At 36.3% G+C, this 22149-nt stretch overlaps 1 protein-coding gene and 2 long non-coding RNA genes across 3 annotated transcripts in view; all 3 read left to right on the top strand.

Moving 5' to 3' along the window:
* LOC113472382 overlaps positions 1-20318 on the top strand; it is a 29566-nt gene extending 9248 nt beyond the window's left edge. Inside the window, exon 3 of the long non-coding RNA XR_003394719.1 lies at positions 20117-20318. This is a non-coding gene — a long non-coding RNA (uncharacterized LOC113472382). The remainder of the gene's footprint in view (positions 1-20116) is intronic.
* Positions 4011-5281, top strand: LOC113472360. The gene is made up of 2 exons (XR_003394706.1): positions 4011-4277; positions 4971-5281. It is a non-coding gene; the product is annotated as an uncharacterized LOC113472360 (long non-coding RNA).
* On the top strand, positions 9140-12198 carry LOC103522525 (P-granule-associated novel protein 1-like). Its single transcript, XM_008487657.2, has one exon. The coding sequence runs from the start codon at positions 10385-10387 to the stop codon at positions 11597-11599; it is 1215 nt and encodes a 404-aa protein (XP_008485879.1). The 5' UTR covers positions 9140-10384; the 3' UTR covers positions 11600-12198.
* Positions 20319-22149: the final 1831 nt, after the last annotated feature.

The following is a 22149-nucleotide window of genomic DNA, read 5'->3' as shown; positions in this document are numbered from 1 at the left end:
GTACTTACTACAATCTACTTAAATGAGTTTTTAATTCGTTTTTCACGAGCATAACATCAGATTCTTCTCGGCTTAATGAATTATCAAGAATCATCTCGGTTGTCTATGAGGAAAATGCATCTTGCCTTCTCATAATCATAAGTAATCATAACATTCTAATGTGGTACATCTTCGAGAGAAAATGTAGCTAATGCAGTAAAGTCTTTTTTTTTTTCTGAGTGGAAAAAAAATATGAAATTGGAACAGTTCTGCAAATATCCGACATGTCCATGTATAAAATCAATTAAGAATATTAAAATGTAGGGCGCACTAATGGTTTTAGTTTCTGTTTGATAGGTAGGAACTTACCGGTTGATCCCAAAAAGATGTTACTAGATGGAATCAATAACAGAGAAAGTTTTACATTCGATTTGGCAATTTTCATAGGGTGTCATCTCATTTTTTTTTACTTTCTATTATTTTTCATCTTTTTGTGGTCCGCAACCTGACCTAATGTTGAAAGATGTTTCTTTTGATTCTTTTCCATCATCATATTTGATCCAACATTTCCAACAAAAAAGTTGTGTTCAAACACTTCAAATTCATATTGACGGTATGAATGGTAGAGGTCGGTAATCGGTATGGAATAATTCAAATAGGGAAAGCGTGCCTTCACTGTTCATCATTGAGAGATGGCCGAGATGTACATAGTAATATTGAGCTATAGCCTAGTACTATTGAGAAGTACTAGGCAGTCTTGGTTTGTAGACCTGTGTACCTATCTCACAGAAGTACCTGAGATAGGTACCTACATTTTGGTTTGCTGAGTCTGAATGGTTCCATTGAACGTGGGCTATTTATGTGATAAACTAATAACTCATAACGTCATAACTGACTAGGATGGCCAATACCTATTAAAGATATGGCACACAAAGTCTCATTAGATTCGACGTACTTCGATTTGACTTATTTGGTACCAGGTTTTGCTGAAACACAAACACGAGCATCATTCAGTTAGGAATATCACGCTATGAATATCTTGTGTGGTCCTAGTTCCTGTTGATGACCAAACGCAATCATATTCGGCACACGTTCCTATAGACCAGCGCGAATTCAGCAATGAAAAACATGCTGACTGCAATTATTGGCTTGAAAAATAATAATTTAGCTTTTTAATCAACGTTCACTTATTCTCAATTGATATGTGAAGTGAGAGCGCGAGATACAGAATTCAATTTACTAAATGTTTGTGTTGATTAATAATTGTTTCGCCTTGAACCCACGGACCTCTTGATTGACCGGACAGCTTCAGAACCATTAGAATATATGGTTAGGAGTTTATTTATGTCTTTCAGATGGGTCGGAAAAATGTAAACAAGTTGTAAAAAAGTAGAATCGGCATGTACTGCCATTAAGAATCAAGGTACCTAACCAAAAAAAAAAAAAAAAAAAAAAAAAAAAAAAAAAAAAAAAAACGTGGTCAAGGAACAGTGCAAAACGTGTGAAGCTTTTGAAGGTGAAAAAATATCAGAGAACAAAACATTTTTTGCAACACAGCTCTCTCTCCCCCTCCTTCTCTCTATTTTGTTTTTGACAGTATCTGACATGAAAGTTATAAATCGAATAATCCATAGAGCTTTAAGAAAATCGTGATTTGCCTACTTCATGTGTTCTGAGCTTCTTTCTGAGATATGCATTCAAAGATCCACTCCTGAACGGAAATACCAAGCTTTAGGAACTCTATTTAAGTGTATGCGGATCCTTAAATTAATACCAGTACCTACCATTATTATTGAAGTGAACTCAATAGTTTAATAATAACAGTTCAAGCACCTTAACCCCTGCCTGTCTGGTTTTGAAGCGAGCCAAAACTCTGTGCACTACATACATTACGTTAACCCTTTTACATCCTGACGGTATCATACAGATCAATACCAATAGGATATCGAGCATAACTAGTCCTTAGTGTCGAAACCTTTGTGAATTTATCAATGTGATATCTTGGCATTTGTTATTCATTCAAATTTGTTTAGATTGAACTCGCGAATCACTTGGTGTCAGGATTAGTTAGTCTATCTAGTGTTTTAGTCCAGTAAAGGAAGGCTCCTTATAATTTGAACTTTTTGTGGGAATAAAATTAAGAAATATTTCTCGCATAACCCACCTATCTTGATATGGACCAGACAGACATACATCATATTGATGGAAAAGTGTTCGAAGTAGGTAAGCCTCGTATTTCCATAGATTTTCCGTCTGAACGAGCATAGTCGGAAGGTAATTATGACAGATCCTTCGAAGCTATTCATTGATATTTCATAGAAAAGAGGCCCAGTCATTACTTTTCCAATTCCTTCTTTCATGGAAATCCGTGAATAGTTCGCATCATGGTTTCATTTATTCACAAAAATCCCACTCCGAGGCTTAGGTGTAGGAGCCTACGAATCGCATCATGCATGGTGGAGTGTTGTTTGTGTGGTCAAAGGAGCTTGGTTACAGGCTTGGTTTGGTACTCAGTAAGCACCTCGAGTAGTGAAAGGCCGTGCATGATATAAACTATGTTAGGTATGTGCTTTGCCGCGGGCAATTCTTTTCCCCTACAGATAATATACACATACGTGCTAGTTATACGTCTTGAAGGGGGCAGTTGCTGTTCGATTGAAAGAGCATCAAACTGGTTACTGTGTGTAATGGATGTTAAAGAATAAGTTTTGCTTACAAGGTTTTCTTTTCGGATCTTTCTGTTGAACTCAGCCTTTATAAAAAGTTTCATTTACATAAGTTTTCAAATTTCTCTTAAGGGGTCGCCTTGGTATATTTTTTCAATTCGTCGTGCCGATTTCGCCGCTTGTTTTGCGCCCGTAAACTTATATTGCGGTTTTCTTTTCGGATCTTTCTGTTGAACTCAGCCTTTATAAAAAGTTTCATTTACATAAGTTTTCAAATTTCTCTTAAGGGGTCGCCCTTGGTATATTTTTTCAATTCGTCGTGTCGATTTCGCCGCTTGTTTTGCGCCCGTAAACTTATATTGTTAGCAAAAGTCTTACATTGACAGTAAAATGTTGACGTAAAGGAGGCAGAATTGAAAGATTGACCCTACAAATCAGAAACCCCTCCACAAAACTAATTGTATTCTGTATTGTATTTATAACGTTATTTTTGTTTATTTTGGTTCATCGTCTTTTCTAGTGCTGTTCTTCAGTGAAGATTGATTGGTTCCCCTTCATTTTTTCATACAACTGGTCCCGTAAGAAGCCCTGGTATGACTACTAGAGAGATACAGCGTGTAGGCTAGGTCTTGTGCCTTGGTGCTAATGTAGGGGAAGCCAGAGAGACTACCTTATACTGTAGCCTGGGATATTCAATAATATACGGTGCTAGTCAAGTTTGTACGCTGTGATTGCCAACATCTTGCACACCTAGTGATAGTGTTTCGTGTGTTTTCAGTGAGTGTAAATCCTTATTGTTCCTGAGGGATTGTTTAATTGTCCCTTTTGTGCGTGCGACAATCCCTGGCAATTTGAAAGCAAAACGGCCAAGTGACAAATTTGATTTTATTAGGCGTATTTTTTCCCCTAATTTTTTTCGGTGTCCTAAAATAATAGAAGTTATTCGTTTAAGTGTTTTATTCGAATTTTGGTTTGTGTGCTTTTTTAATATAATCTTGTCAACTACCAATATTTGAAATACCTCTTTCTTTAGCACGAAGGTAACTTAAAATGGCAAACCTACCATCTTGTCAAGGTCTTCACATATTGTATACAATCTCAAAGTTCGTTCATACACTTTATGAAAAAACATGTTAATATTAAAGTAATTATGTAGGTACAAAAAATAAATAAAAATAAAATAGTGACAACAGATACGTAGGTATTCTGTGATGAAATTTGATATGACTCATAATAAATTCAATTTACTGACACTTCTCAGTGTTGAGGTAGTCACTTATAGTGGTTAAAATACCCGGGGCAAATTGTCTGTCCCATGTTATTTGGAAAGACCAGAGTTTTTTTTTATCCATGTGGTTTCTGTGTGCTATAAATCAGTGATTTGCATTAACTTGTTTAATTTTATATTAACCTACCAGGTACCTACCCAATAACCCCCTGATTTTTATCATTATTATTGGTATTTTTTAAATTTTTATTTATTTACTTTTGCATTAGGTTCTAATTTTTTTAAATTCATTTTAACTTGGTAAAAGCTGTGTTTTTACTACCTTATCAGAATGATATAACTTTGAACAAACGTAAATGTAAACGCGCCTTCATATTTGAAATACCTCTTTCTTTAGCACGAAGGTAACTTAAAATGGCAAACCTACCATCTTGTCAAGGTCTTCACATATTGTATACAATATCAAAGTTCGTTCATACACTTTATGAAAAAACATGTTAATATTAAAGTAATTATGTAGGTACAAAAAATAAATAAAAATAAAATAGTGACAACAGATACGTAGGTATTCTGTGATGAAATTTGATATGACTCATAATAAATTCAATTTACTGACACTTCTCAGTGTTGAGGTAGTCACTTATAGTGGTTAAAATACCCGGGGCAAATTGTCTGTCCCATGTTATTTGGAAAGACCAGAGTCGTAGTTTAGGAAGGAAAAAGTAAAACCACACCCCTTAAACATTGTTAGGTACCACACAGTCATGTACTCACTGGGGACAGAACTTTTTCCTTTAACACTACACCACTGATCGATTAAAAACTTAAGGCTAAGAGGGGATTTAAAAATAAATTCAATAGCATCGAAAAATCTGTAGATTACAATTCAATTTATGTCATCAAACAATCATTAAAACTCTCTAAATGAGAAAAGTCGAATTATGGAAATTTGTTTTCTAATTTCCTTAGAAAGTTCTGAAGATAAACTTGACTTGAATAAGTCATGAAGTTTTCGTTGCCTTCTGAAATGTCATTTTTGAAAGCAATTTGAAAGGGGTTTTCTCACTAAACTTCCTCAATAGTCTCTATTTTCTTAGTAGGTACCTGTTTTCCAAGAACAACTTTGTCAAAAAAGTAATCCAATCTAGAAGTAATCTTATCAAAGTCATAGAATAATTTTCGTCACCCTAATGAAAGTCATAGAATAATTTTCGAAAGTTATACCTAGAATAAATGGAATTTTTGGATCTCTCATCATAATCATCACTGTAACTTCAAACAAGTGACGTGACCCCTGAGATATATCGATATCATGGCGGCCTCATGAAGCATGACACATGCCTCTGATTACGACTCTGAAAAGTTCCATGCAACGTCTCCTGAGACGCACCAATAGTGTCCGATCCGAGAAAGTGTGCACCTCGCTGGTCATCCCGAACAAGCGCTACTCCCTGCTTGTCGATACCATCCCGCCCACGGCCCCTCCGAACCGGCCCCTAAAACTCTCTAAATGAGAAAAGTCGAATTATGGAAATTTGTTTTCTAATTTCCTTAGAAAGTTCTGAAGATAAACTTGACTTGAATACGTAAGTCATGAAGTTTTCGTTGCCTTCTGAAATGTCATTTTTGAAAGCAATTTGAAAGGGGTTTTCTCACTAAACTTCCTCAATAGTCTCTATTTTCTTAGTAGGTACCTGTTTTCCAAGAACAACTTTGTCAAAAAAGTAATCCAATCTAGAAGTAATCTAATCAAAGTCATAGAATAATTTTCGTCACCCTAATGAAAGTCATAGAATAATTTTCGAAAGTTATACCTAGAATAAATGGAATTTTTGGATCTCTCATCATAATCATCACTGTAACTTCAAACAAGTGACGTGACCCCTGAGATATATCGATATCATGGCGGCCTCATGAAGCATGACACATGCCTCTGATTACGACTCTGAAAAGTTCCATGCAACGTCTCCTGAGACGCACCAATAGTGTCCGATCCGAGAAAGTGTGCACCTCGCTGGTCATCCCGAACAAGCGCTACTCCCTGCTTGTCGATACCATCCCGCCCACGGCCCCTCCGAACCGGCCCCCTCCCTCGCCGACTGCCCCTCCAAACCGGCCCCCTCCCTCGCCCCCCGTCAAACCCATGGCGCTGGGCACAGTGAACACTGTGACGCCCCCCAAGGCAGCCACCCCCAGCACGGGGGGGTCGGTACGGTACCCGTCTGCGGAGAAAAGCAAGACCGGGAGTGGCGGACATTCTACCTCGAGTTCTACCCGGTACAAGGACCGGGAGCGACACCATCGGACCCATTCCCAGGAGAAAAGGCAAACCAAACAGGTAAGGAAAGCAGAAGAGAGAACTTTTAGAAAAGGCAAACCAAACAGGTAAGGAAAGCGGAAGAGAGAACTTTTAGAAAATGAAGGGACTTGTGCGTCTTGTACGTCAGTATTTAACTGTTTATACTCAAGATAAGGTTCATTAGGTAGCATTGTTTTCATAAGATAGTACACCCAAGCCAAGGGAATAAATGTAAAACATTGAAATCAAATTGTGCTCTTCGTTTTTAAGGGTTCTTGCTTCTCCTAAATCCCCACGATTGTGGTGGTATTTATGATTGGCTATTCCTCATTCCTCCTAATAGTCTTAAGATAAGACCTTATGGGGGGAACTTTACTTTTGCTTTTTAAGGGTTCTTGCTTCTCCTAAATCCCCACGATTGTGGTGGTATTTATGATTGGCTATTCCTCATTCCTCCTAATAGTCTTAAGTCTTAAGATAAGACCTTATGGGGGGAACTTTACTTTTGAGTTGAGACTTGGCTTTCCTCTTTACACAGGCTGAGTTTTTATGGCACTACTTAGTCATAAATGCATCTCTTTTGATTATACTAGACGTGAGATAAATCATATCACTGAATACCTCATACCTACCTAACAACATGTGAAAGCTTAATGTTGAGAGTTGTTCAAGTCTAGGTACCAGTTGACGTTCATTCTGATATGATTTGGCATTCAACGGTCTTTGAAATTCCCTTTTGAGATCTAATCACCATACTAATAAATAATAATTAATTTGGAAAGTTTAAAAACATAATGATTAAATTGGTTGTTGAGAATTTGGCTGTATTCTGTTTCTATTGCTGATCAAGCTATGTATTGAGATTTCAAATTTTTAAGCATACTATTGTAAAATACAAACTACTATTTTATTGTAAAATTGTAATACTTTTGCATGATGATCCAAGAACCAAAAATAATTCCCTATGGGTATGGAGGACCATCTTTTTAACTTCAGAGATATGGAACTGAAAACAAGGAATATCGATTTTAAGAAGTTGACTTAAGTCTTTTGTGAAAACTCTTTTGAGTGTGCACTTGAAACTTCACGGGTTTGTGAATATATGTTTTTGGTTGATCTGTAAGTACCTTTTGTGGACAATGAAGTGCCCATCTCTACCCATGTTAAACAACAATAAAAGAAAGCACCGAACAAAATTCCAAGTAGATTTCAATGGACAGTGTCCAATTGTTTGTATCCCTTGTTACCCTAGTCAAAATTGATTAGATACTAAGGACCGAGGATAAATTTCTATTCAATTATATTCCAAACCAAGAAAAGTATCAAGTACCTAGGTTTTTTCTACCTGTGTCTTTCAGATTCTAGAATCTCTATATTCTTTTCAAATGGTTCTGATATCTGGTTTTTTGATAAGATTTTTGTTATTGAGGATACGGATGACAATTAACGCCCCCTGTTGTCTGTCTGGTTTTGACTATCCGGTTTCAAGAGATCTTTAATGTAAACGGCTTCAAAAATCTTCGGAAATAGTGTGCCATGAAGATGATTTTATTTTTATAAAATTGAAAGATTCTGTTTATTCCGTCTTGTCTGATATTGTATGGAACTTGAAATGTCTTGTGGGAAAGATTTCCTCTTCTCATGACACCATTGTTTTCGTACCCTATAGGAAATGTGTACTTTGTCTTCAAATTGATGGTAAAGAAGAAGAATAGAGTATGAACATTGATGGATGGACACCGTTTCTTCTAGCTGAAACTGGGAAGGGTGTGCCTTTAACTGGATTCAGTATCAAGATGAATGAAGAAAGTTGCAAAACACAGATAATAGATCAGTAGTAGATCGTAGAACTGACAGTTGACGGGGTTTGAACACATTCATATTTACCTTTCACATGTAATTTAGATCTCTGCGGATTTCAACACAAGCTAGATAAGTCCATACCGTGTAATTATCATCTTTTTAAGTGATTTACTGTGTACATAAACCAGTCATACCACAATAAATTAGGTTTATGTAGTGCATTTGTACTTCAGAATTGTCAAAGTGTTATACAATATCTGGGACTAGTGCCTGTGTTTCTGTTCTAAGATCTGTTTGGGATTATACATGGCGCTTGAAGAATGTGGACTTAATTGCAGCGGTATCACGTGCAATATTGTGTGTATAGCTATAGACTTTGCTATGTCCGATTATGTTTGCGTTTTATGCCCTGCCTGATGTAAGATGTAACATCGTCTGGTTGACATGTCCTCTGTATGACATAACAGAAGAAATGGTTTGCTTGTCATATACACATGACAGTGTCATACATTGCTACCTGATTCTTGGCTGTTGGGATTTTCTTTATCTTGTAGAGATGCTGTTTTCTGTACTGTAGTTAGAGCAAGTTTAGTATTAGATTGTGACGATGTGACGTGTTACCAATGATGGATTGTTTTGCAGCTACTACTGTGTTACGTACGTGTTCTTTGTTTCCTGCCTCGTCTTTGTATCGTCTACTGACTTAAGTATTATGTCCATAGATTAATATTCGGACTCTACAGATTGAGACAGTATATTTTTGGGGTTAACTCTTCAATTTAATCACAGGTACCATAGATTTATGATAATCATAATGCCACTTCGTTTGTTCATCCTACATTCGAAATTCAAATATCCATGTAGGTATGTATATTGTACTTGTGTGACTTGATTAGCAATCCCGCTCAATTTGTGATTTATTTCTTTTATTTGATCAGCTTGGTTAGTAGTTAGTTTCTTTGTTGGTTTTTAATCAGGAAATCAGCTCGGCTCACTCTGTTCTATGTGTAACTATGATGGGTGTTTCAATATGTTAATTATTTGTATAATACAGGATATGTTGTCAGATTATATCGACAAAGTGGCCTTTTTTCAAAATTCACTTTGGGTGAAGCTGAAGTTGATGAATATATTAATTTTATCATTCATACCCCTCTCTATAAGTATAGGTATTAGGACTTTCCCTGTCACCAGTTTCATTTCGGACTGGTTTTTTTATGCTAAAAGTCGATTGCCCAAAGCAAATGATTAAGTCAAAATTTGACGTTTAATGATGACAGTAAATAGCAATATAATCTCCCTAGGGAGTGTAAAATTTCTACTGATTTCTAGCGTCTGATTGGTCTCATAGTTCTTGTTTTGAACACTTAAGTTCACCCCACTAACACTTCTGTGTAACACCGAACAAGCTACAAGCAAGCGCTACTTGAGTACTAGAGCACTACTTGAGTACCAGATGTATTTACAAGATCACAGATTAGATTTGAGTCAATTACATCGTAATCCATGGCAATTCTCTCCGGGAACTCGTTTAAAAACACATTTCGTTTTCGCATGAAACAATAGACATTACTTAAGGACTCTATTCAAACCAGTCCTACTGTTACCCATATCTTATGAAAATAGCAAGTGATAGTAATGTATGGTATCTAGAAAAGTAGTGCTTAAAATCTATCGCTTGCAGGTCCTATGTTTTAGTTAATGAAGCGTGTAGTTTAATTGCAAATAAATGGAGTAGTTGGAGTATCTACTTTTGTGAAGGATATTGGTTTAGTACGTTAGATTTTAGAGGCTTTATTATTCTTAAATCTAATAATTTTAAAGTCATTCTTGTAAGAGCAATACTAGCTGACATTGCTGTAGGTATCTAGTTATCTGTGATAATCATTTTTGTTACTCACGTTGATCTACTCTCAATAACTGCGGTTTCACTCCTTGTAATACAAAGCTTGTATAATGAACTTTTGATTCAGCAACTCGAGCTCCATCACGTGTGTTCTCGTGATTACGCATTCCTCAAGAGTACCACCTGATGACCTTCAAATCCATTGTCTAAAATCCAACAGCTCGGGATGTTGAGTTGTTGAGAGGCTATCGACTTGTGTCTATTGTGATGAGGTGTGCGTGCTGATCACTGGTCAAATATCGTGCTAATCATTTTCTTCTACTCGTGTTTGTTGGATCTAGAACCCATTGTTTGTTCTTCAGAATGGCGGTTGATGTGTAGGGGGAAAGCTTATGTAGATTTGTACCCGTTTTAGAGACCGTGTTAATGTTAAAAGTAGATCCGCCCGATAGTTGTCTAGAATTTTATTGTTGGCTTTTATGAGTGAATGTGTAAGTAGGTGTTTTGAATTTAGTGCTATCACTTCTTATTAAAACATTTTCCATTTTAGTAGTTTGTAAAAAATGACTACGATAAGAAGAAAGGTACCCTTGAATAGTTCAAAGTTCTTGTGGAAAAGTGCTGAACATAACGGCAAACGACTAGTTGTGGATGTGGATACACCTTTAAAAGAACCAGATAAAACTCCCGTTGAGTTTGATTTGAAGTACCTAAAAAATTATTTCAATGCTAAAGTTCATAATTTTGAAACAATGAACGTTAAAAGTCAAAATCTAATTTCTCCTGGTCAAAAAATATCTGCAGTAAATCTTGCGCAAGTGGAACAAATCAAACAGATTCTGGCAGATAACAATCACTTGCAACTGTCCGATTTTCAAATATTTTCAAACGTCTCAATTCTAAGTCTCAGGTACAACACTTTGCACCATATTGAAACTTCGTCATCCTACAGTGGATTCAATGTCGAGAAGAATTTCAAATGCTTATCTCGGTTGGATTTATCTCACAATAATTTAGAATCGAGTTCATTGATAGGACTTAATCAGCTGCAAAGCTTGCGCGAATTAAAACTCAATTATAATCGAATCAAGTTTTTCACCGACGCAAATAATTTGAATCAGTTGTCAAGATTGGTCAGATTGGAATTATGCTCCAATGGCATTGAAAGCTGCAAGATTTTCCACCAGCTCTCTTCATTGACTAGTTTACAAGAGTTGCTATTAAATAACAATCACTTGCAATGTGTTCCTTTGCTGCTGAGGAGTGAAACCGCTGAGAAGGTCAGTCAGTTGTCCTCTATGGAAGATAAAGTTGATAATGTGGACAACTTATCGGGCTGTGATCATACGTTTGAGGACTCTGAGTGTTCCACTAGTACGCTGGATTCGGAGAAAACTTGTTTCCTGCTGAGAAATGTATATCATCCTCAAACCCCTGATGTGTTGAGCACGTTTCTGCCACGAACTTTGTCAACTTTATATGAACTGAGTGAACATGACACTTCGTGCTCTAGTGACCACAGGACGGTGACGTCAGAAGCGTCTAGTCTGGTATCTGATGAGCTTCTAGATGACGTGATTCCCATCTGCCACGTGCCATTCCCACGTCTTCACACCTTACACATCAAGTTCAATCAATTCCGAACGGAAAGCTCCATACTAGGGGCTTCTCTGTGGCCCAACATGAAGGCTCTTTATATCCGTGGAAATCATTTGGCAGATAACTTCAATGTGTTCGATACCTTTGCGAAATTCAATGTTGTTGTTCATTATAACTAAACTTTTCCCTTTATCTCTAAACTTGCTTCTTCGTACAATGCACTCAATCCTTTGCTTGATTTCCGGCGGTAAAAAAATTCTCAATGATTTGCATAACTCTTTCCTTGCCAGTTTAATTTCATCCCCCGCACATGATATTTAGCCTTGTCCATATATCCCCAAGTTCTCATATAAATAAAGGCTGATCTAAATAACTTCGTGTGCCGTACTTTAGAATCTGAAGCCATGACCTGAGAAGGCAAGTGTGGGTTGCAAAATTAGAACTTGGTAACTTATAGTAACTGTGCATAGCTGATGGGCAAGGCAGTTGAATTTAAGGTGGGGCGTCAAACTAACATGCTGAACACTAATGACGATAATGTGGGCTATGAGCTCTCTATCAGTAAGTAAGAATATAACCAACATAACTATTAAACAAACGCTAGCACCGATGATAATTACCATTGAAGAAGAATCCATTGAATCACAGATCTAACTATGTGTATACTACGATTCTGTATAAGACCCGCCTGGGATATAAAGTAAATAATAATAATATGAAGAGTGTGGCAATGTATTATGATAACGCCCAATTTATGTTTCAAAGTTGAGTATCATCTTCAAGCAATGCAAGTAAAAGTTACTGAGAATTCAAAATATTTTTAGCAAAATAAAATTCTAACACCCGTATTTATGAACAAGTTCTTCAGATCGTTCTGAGAATTTACTTGAGAAAAAACGTACCCAGAGGTAATCACGTTCTGAGCCCGTTCAAAATAGAATGGTATTTATAAACAAGTCCGATAAGGGGTAAGACCGGTTTTACCTAAGATGATGCTAAGCGTGTGGTACGCGTTGGCAACACTGTAATTTTACCCGGGATTTGTCAAAACAAGTATTTTCATTTGGAATGATAGCATGTTGCATGCACTAGTTCCCCACGGATCACTGAAGTTAGGTAACGTTGCGCGTGGTTAGTACCTGGATGGTGACCATCTGACCCCTATACCTACCTACCTTGAATTTTTGGTCATTTATCATTTGATTTTGAGTTCTAACTACGTGCGTTTTTGTTTTATTTCTTTTCATAAAGTTTGTTTTTTCTTTAAATATTATAGATGAATTTAATCAATTTTTGCTTCACTATCGTAAAAATGAGTACCTACAACTTGGCTCGGGCTCCCAAGAGATACTTGCGAGATCCAGGAGAATACATGATTATTTTATTTATATTATTTTCCTTATTTTATCAAAATAAACATTAAAGAAATAATAAATTAAAATTGTTTTTTAATAGGTAATCGTAAATATTTAAAAAATAAATTCAGATAAAAATAAAAGCTCACCAATTTAAATAAAATCCTTTTTAATCGTAATTATTATTGTCCTGATGAAAATATTAATTATTTTTATCTGACTTTAATTTTCAAATAATAGAATGTTGAGTAAAAAAAAAAAAAAATCTCAAAACAGCTAAACTCACAAAGTCACAACATAAATCACAGGTTTTTATTTATTTATTTCATTTTTGTTTACAAAATATACGTGCAGTTTTTCGATGCGCATGAAATTTAAAACTGATTCTGATTGGTTGATTCAATTTGAGATCCTTCTTTCCCTTCGCAAAGACTGGTCAAACGAGTCTTGGCAGAGGTCAAGCTTGAGATTCTTCTTAGAACTAGAAAGAACGTTTTTAGGTAGAAAAACCAGTTTATAAATAACGAATTATTGCAATCCTGTGCTCAGCACTTGCTCAACTGCAAAGGATATCCTTATATTTGTTCATAAATACGGGTGCAAGACTTTTGATTGGTTGAGATCAAGCAAACTTAAAGGAGTCACAGAAGCCTACATCATGGCGGCCCAGGAACAGGCTCTGAGAACTAGGAATTACGACAGGCATATCTTGAAACTGGAAGTAGATGATAAGTGTAGACTTTGTCATAGTCAGACCGAGAATATTACCCACATAATAAGTGGTTGTAGTCAACTAGCCCAACAGTTCATTATTTTCCAAACTATCCTCTAATAATGAGTCGAATATTATTCATTTTCGACTAGTCCATATGTCAGTCCTATTCACAAGGTTTTCTAGTATATTATTGTCTGCTCACACACACGCGGCTTTATTTTTGGTCTCGTATACTTTCTCTCAGGTTGGCTGCCCGAGGTACCATGATTCAGGATGTTCCCACCTAGATGGTCTATTGGTCTGCTAGTCTGTGCGCAGTATTGAACCGGTTGTCGCTATGACGTGTGTTGATCAGAGGTGTTTCCTTCGAGAATCACTGTTTCCTTCTTGACCCTCGAGTATAGGAATCGCCATGAATATTCATTCATAGCATGCATCATTGGTACTTGGTGCTTGCCTGTAGTTTCCTTTAACCCATTCTTGGCATGATCTCATAGGAGGGATTTACCATTTAACAACATAGGTATAGCAGATCCGTAGATTACACCTTTTGCTCTGTTTGGAAATATGCATACCACTTAGCGCATTGTTTCCATCTTTTATGTGTCCTGGGCTCACTGGTTTGAAGTGTTGAATTTGATGCTGTGTACAACATAGGTATAGCAGATCCGTAGATTACACCTTTTGCTCTGTTTGGAAATATGCATACCACTTAGCGCATTGTTTCCATCTTTTATTTGTCCTGGGCTCACTGGTTTGAAGTGTTGAATTTGCTGTGTCTTGGCTATCGTGCGTTTCTTGTGTCACCATTTTCTCGCTTTTCGACCAATCTTTCAATAGAGCATAATGACCTAATCTCGGGTAGTGAGTATTATCTTTGCTCGATGACTGAGACAATTGACGCATAACATGATGCAAACCAGATTGCATCGAGATGGATATCTCGGGTAGTGAGTATTATCTTTGCTCGATGACTGAGACAATTGACGCATAACATGATGCAAACCAGATTGCATCGAGATGGATGAGAATGCCCATTGTACTGCACTACAGCCGAGATCAGAGATCTGTGCTAGCTTTGTGTGCGTATTGGTGAAATGAGTCATAGCGCAGATTACATGTATCATTCAGAATCAGTGACGGAGCCAGAATTCAATCTGAGAGTTTTTCTTCATTAGTAAATACGGAAGAAATTCTATTCTATTGTACTATATTCTGTTAGAAAATTATATTCTTTACTGATGAATTCATACTATTAAAGCACAATTTAAACTGAGAATACGACATTAGTAAATACGGAAGAAATTCTATTCTATTGTACTATATTCTGTTAGAAAATTATATTCTTTACTGATGAATTCATACTATTAAACCACAATTTAAACTGAGAATACGAGTTCTGTCCCTTTGGCCTTTTTTATTACGTTCTGTCCCTTTGGCCTTTTTTAGACTTGAAGGTACTTGCAGGAATTCTACAGGCACTTGCAGACGTACCTGATTCGATATTTTTGCTTGTACATAGTACTTAGAAGAAGTGTAAATAATTTAATCGCCAGGAATTTTCAAGGGATCACGTAATGGAAAACTATGCTTGAACTAGAAGTTTTAAACATTTCTAACCCCAAATCTCCCACCGTTCTGGTTTGCGATAGGGGATAAAGACTAATGTATCACAGAATATTATGTCGAATTACTCGCTGTAAATGTTAATTCTGTACAGCTTCTGACACGGACTTCAGTACACATTAGCATACATGACTAACACTTGAAGTGGAATTACAGTAACTCATACACTGTAAGTAACCATAGTTGCGGTAAACTTTGTCACTTTGTATAGGTAGTGATGTAATGAACAACATAATCGTACAAGGGCCCAAGTCGGGCTTTGTTTAGCAACCCTTCACTTTTGGATCACTGCTGATTCTCGAAGATAGAAATCCTTCGGTCCCTAGGGGAAAAACTACTCCTCAAGGTATCTTTTTTTGGAAACTAAATTTTTACCAACTCTTGTTTAATTTGCGCTAGGAATCCATGAAGCATGGATTTATTACTGTGTTAGTTTTCGCGAGATACTCGTATGCAGTTGCTATTTGTTCAATAACACAAGTTGTATTTCTACTTTTAAAGGGTTTTCCCTCCCACCTGTTAGTTCCCTTGAGGGATTAATCTACTCATCAATACGCAACTTTTGACATATCAGGCGTTTTTAAATTCGAACATTTTTTTTTTCACTCCACCCTAGTACACATAAGCATACATGACTAACACTTGAAGTGGAATTACAGTAACTCATACACTGTAACCATAGTTGCGGTAAACTTTGTCACTCTGTATAGTGATGTAATGAACAACATAATCGCACAAGGGCCCAAGTCAGGCTTTGTTTAGCAACCCTTCACTTTTGGATCACAGCTGATTCTCGAAGATAGAAATCCTTCGGTCTCTAGGGGAAAAACTTCTCCTCAAGGTATCTTTTTTTGGGGACTAAATTTTTACCAACTCTTGTTTAATTTGCGCTAGGAATCCATGAAGCATGGATTCATTATTGTGTTAGTTTTCGCGAAATATGCAGTTGCTATTTGTTCAATAACACAAGTTGTATTTCTACTTTTAAAGGGTTTTCCCTCCCACCTGTTAAGTAGTTCCCTTATTAGTAGTACTAATACTTAGTAATCGTCTTTAGTTCATAACGTCATTTTCCACGTTGTTGTTAGGCCAGTTTCAACTACACGTAAATGTTGTATTTTGTGTTTTTGTTGAGCGAGAAATTTGCCTAACCTGTTGTATCTCTGTCACAAACTGCCTGAGTCATTTATTTCTTTGGGAATTCTCGACATATTTTGCAAAAACTTGTGGTTTTCATTGATAGTTGATTTGGCTGGGAATCTTACAACACGTATATACATATGTAAGTGTGTGGATATTACCCAAGACACATTGATGAACTTTTTATTTGTAGATACGTACATAATAGTAATGTGATTAACAAATATCTTGGTTTTCATCAATCCCATATTGATTATTTTTGATTTTTTATTTGTTTTTGCTGAGATTTCAGTCTCTGAATGATTATGCAAATATTCATCTTACATAATTCCATTTTGATCCCTTTTGAAAATTCTTTAGTTTTTGCTGAGATTTCAGTCTCTGAATGATTATGCAAATATTCATCTTACATAATTCCATTTTGATCCCTTTTGAAAATTCTTTAATATATGTTCAACATATACAAAATGGAACCTATTTCATCCAGGGACTTGGGTTACCCAACATTTCACGAACACATTAGTCTGCACATGGGAAATATTATCTCGTTGTATTCATGACTGGTTGTGTTGATAGTCTCCTCTTTTTTTTCGGCTAATGAAAAAACAAATATCGTTATCTGTGTATTGAGCCTCAGGTGCTCCTAACAGCATTGTGTTTACTGTACCACACCGGGAGAGGGATATATCATACATCTGTGCGTAAACCAGGCTTGATCCAGAAGGAGGAGATACATACATACTCTCCCGGGATCTCTTAAGTTCTTCAGAGAGGATAAGGTGAAAGAACAAATATCGTTATCTGTGTATTGAGCCTCAGGTGCTCCTAACAGCATTGTGTTTACTGTACCACACCGGGAGAGGGATATGATATATCATACATCTGTGCGTAAACCAGGCTTGATCCAGAAGGAGGAGATACATACTCTCCCGGGATCTCTTAAGTTCTTCAGAGAGGATAAGAGGATTGAATTTGAGTTCTATTGGAGCTGGTGGAAAATGAGAAATCCCTGCGAAAATTTGCATACGACCCGTGTCTTGACCTAATATTTATCCAATTGTTTGAGTATTAATATTAACTCTATATCCTCTACGTGACTTGTATGTATAGGGAAAATACTGGGGAAACTGTGGGATAGATATGTAAACAGAAAGGAGTAGGGTAGACGTTAGGAAGAAAGCATGATACTACTGGAACTGGGGATTAACATTTTTAACCCTTGATGGCATCGTTTCCGTCGGGCCTGAACGCAAGTATATCGTCTCATGACTTGGTACGCTACGTGCTGTTGCATACGAGTAGAATCATTTTTTATCTTCACGCCTTCCATATGATGGAATTGTTGGATAGCCCTAATGAAGTGCACACATTTCTAATGAAGTGATAACACAGAAAGCTATGTACGTTTGTACGTATATCAATGCAGTTTCTATTGCTCTTACGATATGCCTTGTGGATATGAGATGAAGAAGTTGGATTTTATTGACAGTGAAATTCTGCTTTCCTGCTTTGTTCACCAGTAAATCTATGTATGTACGAGGTCCGACAGTAAAGTTCCCGGAATGTCCCCATAGCTCCGCTCCTACTGCACATAGAAAAACAAAATTTTCCAGGAATGAAGCTTAAAAAAAAACAATGTTGAAAAAATTTCAAAAATCATCCGAAATGATAGGTGATTAAGTGTAAAAATGGTAACAAGTTTGATTTACCATAAAATAGAGATGCAGTGAGGAAAATTTACATTAAAAATTAAACATGAAAACAGTTTGCGCAAAAATGATACCAAGAACCTCTTAGCTGAGCAAAAGAGACACTCAAAGAAGTTGGTCTGGATACACTTCAGACCATTGAAAATTATTCCAAACTTCGAGAAAAGGTTATCACATGTGACAAAACATGAATTTTCACTTTGATCTAAAATATTGTTCTAAATTTGATCCAAAATTTTACCAAGCAAGTCAGTAAACAAAATCCGGCAAAGTAAAATGAGAAGGTGTTCGATAATGGCTGACTACTTGAAAACTACTTATCAGAAATTGATGAAATTACATTTATTAGAAAGAGGAAAAATCAAGCTTCATTTCTGTAAAATTTGGTTTTTCTATGTGCAGTAGGTGCGGATGCGGAGCTATGGGGACATTCCGGGAACTTTATTGTCGGACCTCGTATTTTGATTTTCAGTGTCCGGACCATCAATGTTCATCGGATGATTTCTCCCAGTGTCTTGCCATAGTTAGTGGATGTGACATTTGGTTCGGGGTGAAGCTTTTCCAACGAATTCTTTTTCACATTTCCCTTCAATAAACATTCGTTCACTTTTTCTTGATCCTACCTCAAACGTGTTCACTGCTGGTATCTTTTCTCTGCCCAGCATCCACCTTTGGTCGTAACATTCCCAAGTTGTTTGAACTCAATATACTCATAAAGCTTCTACATTGTCTGTCAAGCCCCCGAGAAGACTTGGATGTGCTTTCTCTTCGACCAACTGTATTGATGGTCGTAACATTCCCAAGTTGTTTGAACTCAATATACTCATAAAGCTTCTACATTGTCTGTCAAGCCCCCGAGAAGACTTGGATGTGTTTTCTCTTCGACCAACTGTATTGTGTGTGTTATTTCTCGTTCTTTGTCCGTCAAAGTGGTTCGGTCTAAATAAAGTCAACTCGAAGGCAGGACCTGTTGTTAAGATGCGGCTGGTTCAATACCATACTCGGGTTCCCGTGAGAATTGTGCTTCAGTGTGTATAGTAGACTGGCCCTTAGCTATAGAGGTGGGGTTTATAAATACCGAATTATTGCAATCCTGTGCTCAGCACTTGCTCAACTGCAAAGGACATCCTTATATTTGTTCATAAATACGGGTGTTATGTTTCAAAGTTGAGTATCATCTTCAAGCAATGCAAGTAAAAGTTACTGAGAATTCAAAATATTTTTAGCAAAATAAAATTCTAAGTGTTCTTGTCGTGAGGCTTAAGGTCCTTCTACAGAAAATTGTGACAGTGGGGTTTGTCCAGATAGACATAGGGTGTTATGTACCCCTTTCAGATACTCCTCAAGTCTCCTCACCCTTACCCCCACAGCCACTACATTAACCTCATATCTATTTTTATCTTGACAGATAAAAATCGGAGGCTTTATGTAATTTTCCGCGGGACATGAAAAATTCTCCGAAAACCTTGTAAGGTTTCGACGTGTGTGTTGGAAATTTCCTTAGTGCACTCACTTCCTCGTGCAGATCAGGGGAGGAAATTCAATTAGCGATGAAAAATTCTCTCCTGACATGATTGTATCTGTGTCAGGCAACTGCCAATATTATAAGCACCTGCAGGAAGGATGAAGTCAGTGACACTCTAAATCTAGATGGCAAATGGTAACAATAAGAATGTAAACAATAGAATAATAATACTGAACGTGTGCTCCTAGGCTTTGTTAGGAATAGAACACGGGCAATAAATAATTATTCCAAAATTCTCTCCTGACATGATTGTATCTGTGTCAGGCAACTGCCAATATTATAAGCACCTGCAGGAAGGATGAAGTCAGTGACACTCTCTAAATCTAGATGGCAAACGGTAACAATAAGAATGTAAACAATAGAATAATAATACTGACCATGTGCTCCTAGCCTTTGTTAGGAATAGAACACGGGCAATAAATAATTATTCGCTTAAACTTTAAAACAATCAAAAAGGTTGAAGAATGCCAAGAATTTCAAGTCTGATTCAGTTTGAATTTTTAATTCTTATAATTCTCGCCATAATAAGGAAACAGGGACGCATATCATTTATGCGGATCATAACCATGCCAATTATTTGCATTGTTTCTTACTAAGTAATGTTATATTTCCTCTCTATGTTGCAGGTATGTATGTCACGTGAGAATATCGTCTTCTAGCATAAATTAAAACAATCTATGAAGCATTGTGAACAATTTGCATTCAAACTAGCCAAAAGTTCAAGGTAAATCAAATTATAATTGTGCCGTACTCGTTCGAGAATAATTGGAACAAATTCTCATCTAGAATTAAATATCACACTAGTTTACAGCAATTACTGCAGGCTTGGGTGTTGGGGAAGGACATAATGTCGTTAATATACGAATATGTATTATATCTATCATTCAATTTGCATTCAAACTAGCCAAAAGTTCAAGGTAAATCAAATTATAATTGTGCCGTACTCGTTCGAGAATAATTGGAACAAATTCTCGACTAGAATTAAATATCACACTAGTTTACAGCTATTACTGCAGGCTTGGGTGTTGGGGAAGGACATAATGTCGTTAATATACGAATATGTATTATATCTATCATTTGTATCATATACATTTAGGTGCATGACGTATTTCCTCTAGACTATTTTCCACTGCCCCCACTAGATCAGCCCTCCTCTTCATTGAATCCTTTGTAATGTCTTTCCTATATGTCTCCAAATAATAATATGTCGTTCTTTACTGTATCCTGTTCTCTATGTATGTTTTCCCCTCTACCCTTTTTCTAATCCTACGGTTACATATTTTAAATTTCCTTACTGAACGAACAAATTTTTACCTTCACTTCTTATTCCTTATTGTTGTTTCATTAGTTCTTAGGCAAAAACTAGGTTGCATGTTACTTTTTTGGATTTTTTATAGCTTACTCATTTCTTAATATATCTTTTTACCTTCACTTCTTATTCCTTATTGTTGTTTCATTAGTTCTTAGGCAAAAACTAGGTTGCATGTTACTTTTTTGGATTTTTTATATCTTACTCATTTCTTAATATATCCGTAGATAGAATGCCTGTTGGTAAGTTATTACTTACTGTTGCTAGTCACTACATTAATGTGCCTATTGTTCTTTTCATATATTGAGTTCAAATTCTCAGGTTTATTCCGTATTTATAATTGTAAATCTTGCTATTTTGCCATCTTTCAGTAGATTTGTATTGTTTCAAACAAATGATCATGTCGATTTAAGCAAACTTCTCGGTATTGGGATAACATCACTTGTTTCCCCCTGCGGAATCCGTATGTTCAATATCTAAGCAGTTATAAATCTTGCTATTTTGCCATCTTTCAGTAGATTTGTATTGTTTCAAACAAATGATCATGTCGATTTAAGCAAACTTCTCGGTATTGGAATAACATCACTAACTTGTTTCCCCCTGCGGAATCCGTATGTTCAATATCTAAGCAGTTTGTTCATTATTCCAGACTATTAGAACATAATTTATAGTTTTATTGGGAACAATAAATTTAATATTTTTCCATCAAGGAAGGAACTAATTCTTAACTAATTACAAGATATAAAGGTCAAGGTAAAGTGGTGTATATTTTGTAACTTAGTGTAATATATGCAAGTGTAAACGGGCCTGAACGCAAGTATATCGTCTCATGACTTGGTACGCTACGTGCTGTTGCATACGAGTAGAATCATTTTTTATCTTCACGCCTTCAATATGATGGAATTGTTAGATAGCCCTAATGAAGTGCACACATTTCTAATGAAGTGATAACACAGAAAGCTATGTACGTTTGTACGTATATCCATGCAGTTTCTATTGCTTTTACGATATGCCTTGTGGATATGAGATGAAGAAGTTCGATTTTATTGACAGTGAAATTCTGCTTTCCTGCTTTGTTCACCAGTAAATCTATGTATGTACGAGGTCCGACAATAAAGTTCGCGGAATGTCCCCATAGCTCCGCTCCTACTGCACATAGAAAAACCAAATTTTCCAGGAATGAAGCTTAATTTTTCCTCTTTCTAATGAATGTAATTTCATTAATTTCTGATTAGTAGTTTTCAAGTAGTCAGCCATTATCAAACACCTCATTTTATTTTGCCGGATTTTGTTTACTGACTTGGTCAGTAGTGTTTTAGAAAAATCCCAATTTTTCACTAAAAATTATCA

Source organism: Diaphorina citri, unplaced genomic scaffold (genome assembly GCF_000475195.1).
Source record: "Diaphorina citri unplaced genomic scaffold, Diaci psyllid genome assembly version 1.1 scaffold4, whole genome shotgun sequence".
Classification (NCBI taxonomy): Eukaryota; Metazoa; Arthropoda; class Insecta; order Hemiptera; family Psyllidae; genus Diaphorina; species Diaphorina citri.
This window is presented reverse-complemented; position numbering and strand designations above follow the sequence as displayed.

Bases quoted from the DNA above. Each gene is read 5' to 3' on its own strand.
- LOC103522525 (XM_008487657.2), top strand. From the start codon at position 10,385: ATGACTACGATAAGAAGAAAGGTACCCTTGAATAGTTCAAAGTTCTTG.